At 34.9% G+C, this 5,614-nt stretch overlaps 1 protein-coding gene across 1 annotated transcript; it reads left to right on the top strand.

The window, feature by feature from the left end:
- Window positions 1-666: 666 nt before the first annotated feature.
- On the top strand, window positions 667-4,670 carry LOC103584119 (nuclear pore complex protein Nup205-like; the record flags this gene model as incomplete). Its single annotated transcript, XM_008565234.1, has 4 exons — window positions 667-838; window positions 2,860-3,004; window positions 3,387-3,546; window positions 4,442-4,670. Coding segments are annotated over 4 exons (706 nt in total), but the record flags the coding sequence as incomplete, so codon positions are not given.
- Between the last annotated feature and the right edge of the window lie 944 nt (window positions 4,671-5,614).

The following is a 5,614-nucleotide window of genomic DNA, read 5'->3' as shown; positions in this document are numbered from 1 at the left end:
TAACAAGGCCGTCTAAGAACTACTTATGGGATTCTGTTACAAGAAATGGCTTTTTGCTTTTCAGCTTTTCTTGCTTTCTTTAGTAGAAAGAGCCCTAGCATGGGAGCCAGTTGCTAACAAGGCCGTCTAAGAACTACTTATGGGATTCTGTTACAAGAAATGGCTTTTTGCTTTTTAGCTTTTCTTGCTTTCTTTAGTAGAAAGAGCCCTAGCATGGGAGCCAGTTGAACTGAGTTCCAGTACTGGCTCTACCGCTAGTGTTACATGACCACAGAGAAGTTACCTGACTTATCCGGGCGTCAGTTTTCCTATCAGTAATAGAGGAGCTGGGTTAAGTGACCTATGTAACTTTTTTTAAAGACTAAAATTTTAAGATTTTATGATCTGTTAGGTAGTAATTCTGTACTATGTGTCACTTGTTAAATATTTGAGCCAAATAATCCTTTAGGAAACAAGACTACATTTTATGTAATATATTCATAAACTATTATTTGCTCTACTAAGTAATTCAGCAATTCATATATTCATTTGTTATTATCTGATAAGAGATACTTCTGTTTGTCATGTTATGAGGCTGCATTATTATGAGTAAATTGTAGGTAACACTTTAGGACCTTATCTCCAATGTACTATTTTCAGTACATGATCATAATTTTATCGTTGTAGCCAAAAAATGTTCAACAGCATGAGAAGGTTCAGAAGGCCAGTACAGAAGGAGTCGCCATCCAGGGTCAACAGGGGACCCGACTTCTTCCTGAACAGCTCATTAAAGAAGCCTTTATTCTCAGTGACCTATTTGATATTGGAGAATTGGCAGCTGTTGAGCTTCTCCTTGCTGGTAGGTTGACATTTAACTGAAACTATGGTAAGGTAGTGCAGAATTATACGGTTATTCACTAGTAGTTTAAAATATTGTTTAGATCCAATAATATTTAAGGATGTAGTTTATTTGACAAAACCGTATTCAAAATATTTCCTTTTGTTTAACTTTGATTAAAGGGAAGCCTTTGATTTAGTAAACAGTTGTTAAAGAAAATTGAACTATTTTAAGGTAGGCTTTTACATGGTGATTTACTAGTAAAGAATAACTGATTGCATCTCAGAAGTTTTATAGCACATAGCATTTATTGTCATATAGTGAGGAGTAAGGTAAGATCATAGCTTTTTTTGGAGTTTCTTTTGAGGGGATGATTCAGATAATGAATAAATAGCTCAAAAATAAGATAATTTCAATAATTATGAGTACTAGGAAGAAAATAAAGCAAGGTGGTGGGATATAGAGATGGGGGCTCGTTGGGGCAACTCTAAATAGGGTACTTGGAGAAGGCCTTTCCAAGATGGGGACGTTGACCTGAGACCAAATGATGAGAAGCTACCAGTCACCCGGACGTGTTGGGGAAGGCTGTTCCAGGCAGAGCAAGCAGCAGGTACTTGAGGTGGGAACAATGACATGTTTAAGGGTAAAAAAGACCACTATAGCTGGAGTATCATGAATGAATGGAAGAGTGGAGGAAGGTGTGGATACAGCAGGAATTAGATCATGTTGGATCTTGCAGGCTATGAAAGCTATTTGGATTTTATTCTAATTGCAATGGAGAGTCATTGGCGGATGCTTTAAGCAGAAACGTTACATAACCCAAAGTAACTTTGAAATTATTTCTTTGGCTACTGTATAAAGAAAAGATTGAAATTTCCATAAGGTAAGCAGTTTATTTTAATTATAACAGAGAAGTCATATGAAGAAAATAATGGGCTGTTTTAGTTGTGCAAAAGTTTAATATATCTAAAGATAGCATGTGCCTGCCACAATCTTCTTTGACCTAAAGTTGAATCAAAAGAAGTATGATACTGAGAATGAAAGAGTTTTTTTGTTCTGTGAGGGGAATGCTAACTGGACATGACTGAGTTTTAATTTTAACTCAGAATTTTCTTTTAACAAACATTTATTCTATACCTACTATGTGCCAGGCACTGTGTTAGACACCAGTGTTATAAAGATGAATAAAACCTCAACTCGTGTAAAGGGGCTCATAGTCTAGTAATTGAGAAAGATATGGAAACAAATAATTTTGACACAGTTAAGTGCATTAAGGCAAGTTTGTGCACGATTTAGCAGTGGCCCAGAGGGAAGGGGATTAAATTGACCTTGGATTATATTGAGAAGTCTTCACAAAGATCGTGAGGTTTAAGGGTAAGTGTTGCAAAATGGGTAGGCAAATATCACGTGGAATGGATGGGTACTCAGGAGGACAAAGAAATTGCCTGTACAGGAAGGTGAAGTAAGATGATGAATTTGGGGAACTGAAGGGAGTCAAGTGGAGGAGTGATTGGGGTAAGGGGAGAAGAATGCTGTAGGAGATGAAACAGACTATAGGCAAGGCACTTTAAAAAAGACTAAGTAGAACTCATTCAAAAGAGAGCAATTAAAAGGGTGAGTGAACTTGAAATATAAAAAGGTTGTTTAATTTTTAGAGAGGACTTTGGGGGAGAAACTTCCAAATATTTGAAAGAGTTCATGTGAGAGAAAGTAAAGTTGGCATTGAATAAGGTTAGATTTAGTAGACTACAGTGAGGCCAAAAGATTCTCACCCAGAACATGGAAATCATACATGAAGGTGAAACTGAGAGTTTTGAAAATGGTGAATTCCATGTGACTGCTAGTGGTCAGGCATAAGTTAGATGGCCCTTGAGTATGTTGTGAAGGAGTAAAAGAATGGGGGGATGTTTGAAGTAGAGGACCCTTATGGCTGCCTAAACCCTGGGGTTCTGTGATTCCTTTAACTGAACATTGCTATAATGATTTTTGTCTCATCCTAAACACACTTGTTTATTTGATGAATTATTCTCTACTTTTTCTAGGAGAGCACCAACAGCCACATTTTCCTGGCCTCACCAGAGGATTAGTAGCTGTTCTTTTATACTGGGATGGAAAGCGGTGCATTGCAAATTCCCTGAAAGCCCTGATACAGTCTAGACGAGGAAAGACATGGACCCTGGAACTCAGGTCTGTTTGCTTCTTGGGATTTCAGCAATTAACTTGAAATTACTTAAAAAATTACAATTTAAGAAATAAAAAAATCCTCTTAGTATGTATAATTTAAGTAAAATATGTAATGTAAGCTGAGTCACATACTCGCTTATTCTGCCAAGAATGACACAAAGTTTAAACCTGATTTATTTTGCTAACAAATAAAAAAAAATTAAATTATTTATAGTTAGAAGTTTATTGAAGCACAGTGATCTAGAAAGGATGAAAAGAGGTTATAATTCATCCTGGCTGTTTTCAGTAATGCAACATTATTGTCAAAACAACTTTTGCTATGTCTGTTGTTACAAGGAAGTATAAGCATTGTTTGATATAGCTGTGTTTATTGATTTCTTTACAGTCCTGAGCTGGTTTCCATGACAACACGCTTTACAGATGAGCTGATGGAGCAAGGATTGACTTATAAAGTCCTTACTCTGGTGTCACAGATTGATGTGAATAATGAGTTTGAGAAACTACAGCGAGAGAGAGGTTTGGGCAGTGAAAAACATCGCAAAGAGGCAAGGGTTCAATGAGATCTCTTCATGGGTTGTCTGTGTCAAACCTCAGAGGCAGGAGAATCATGACATTATTTATTTGTTTGTTTGTTTTAAAGCAACTATTTTATTTATTTTGTTGGCAGCTGGCCAGTATAGGGATCTGAACCCTTGACCTTGGTGTTATAATACCATGCTCTAACCAACTGAGCTAACTGGCCAGGCTGACAGTTAGAATATTGTAATATAGGCATAGGAAAATTAATGGCTAATATTAAAGTTTGTAGTCAACTGTGTCCATGAAATTGACTTGCAGTTGTTTCAGCTTCTGCATAGTCATTTATGTGCCTTTTTCTAAAATGAATTCATGAAATTGGTCATCCCAATTTTTTAAGGAAATTATTGATGAAGAATAAACAGAATTTGTTTAGAATCTCAGAGGTGAAATTTCGGGATCATTTGTGGATTCAGATAGGTTTGGTGTATTTCGTTAGCTATTATAAAAGATACAGACCAGTCCCTGACTTAAAATGGTTTGACTTGACAAGTTTTTGACTTTGACAAGTTTTTGACAATTTTTCGATGGTGTGAAAACAATACACATTCAGTAGAATGTCAATAAATTACGTGAGATATTCCGCACTTTATTACAGAATAGGTTTTGTGTTAGATGATTTTGTCCAACTTTAGGCTAATGTAAGTACTCTGAACACATTTAAGGTGGGCTGGGATTACTATGATTTTCAGTAGATTAGGTGTACCTGTATTAAATGCATTTTCAACTTAAGATATTTTCAGTTTATGATGGTTTTATTGGGATGTACCTCCATTGTAAGTTGAACATCTTAGTTTACATTTTGGAATAAGGCCAGGCTTCGCTGTAATTTATTTATACTAATAATCATGTTTTTATTTCTAGGTTTCTGATCTCATCAAGGAGTGCAGGCAGTCTTTGGCAGAAAGCCTTTTTGCCTGGGCTTGCCAGTCACCTTTAGGCAAAGATGACACCCTCCTCCTTATTGGACATTTGGAAAGAGTGACAGTTGAAGCAAATGGCTCTCTGGATGCAGTGAATCTGGCTCTTCTTATGGCGCTTCTGTACTGCTTTGATATCAGTTTTATAGAACAAAGCACAGAGGAACGAGATGGTATTGAATTTTATACCTTTTAATACATTTGTTTTTAAAAATCAGATTTAAAATTATGGAGATAACATTTAAGAAGGACAATATGTTAACCACTGAAATATAAAATTGTTGTCTATTTTGTTCCTGTGTGTGCATTTCATCCATATTTCAGTATTTAGGTATAAGATCACATTTAAAAGATAATTGCAATCCTGCAATTGTTTCTATATCCTTTTGGGATTTTGAATGGAAAGTGTTGAAGGTTATATAATACATGTTCATGACTTACACATGCCTGACTTACTTAACTGCTTATTATTTTACTTTTCACATTTGCAAACCTTTCATACAAATGTTCTAAGGGATAATATCTATAGTTTCAGTGCTATATCATTTTGACATATTTTCTGTGAAGTAGATAAAATGTTTTTGATCTTTAGATAGTATTGATTTATATTTTAGAATTTACATGTAGAAACAAGTGGCTCTTACTGTTTTTCTAGCTTACTATGGTATACTTATAGAAATCACTGAAAATAGTGAAATCAGGATTTAGGATTATTGTTTATTTCCTCTTTCATTTTTAATGTGTGTACAATCCTTAACAGTAGTGTACTGTTTGGTATGTCAGACATTATTGTTAATTAGTCATATTTCTTTGGTGAGAATGCTCATATTTTCTGTGAAGTAGATAAAATGTTTTTGATCTTTAGATAGTATTGATTTATATTTTAGAATTTACATGTAGAAACAAGTGGCTCTTACTGTTTTTCTAGCTTACTATGGTATACTTATAGAAATCACTGAAAATAGTGAAATCAAGATTTAGGATTATTGTTTATTTCCTCTTTCATTTTTAATGTGTGTACAATCCTTAACAGTAGTGTACTGTTTGGTATGTCAAACATTATTGTTAATTAGTCATATTTCTTTGGTGAGAATGCTCAGATTTTCTGACTTCTAGA

This window comes from Galeopterus variegatus, unplaced genomic scaffold (genome assembly GCF_000696425.1).
Source record: "Galeopterus variegatus unplaced genomic scaffold, G_variegatus-3.0.2 Scaffold44686, whole genome shotgun sequence".
In the NCBI taxonomy this organism is placed as follows: Eukaryota; Metazoa; Chordata; class Mammalia; order Dermoptera; family Cynocephalidae; genus Galeopterus; species Galeopterus variegatus.
Note: the sequence above shows the minus strand (reverse complement) of the source record. Positions and strands in the feature narration are given on the sequence as shown.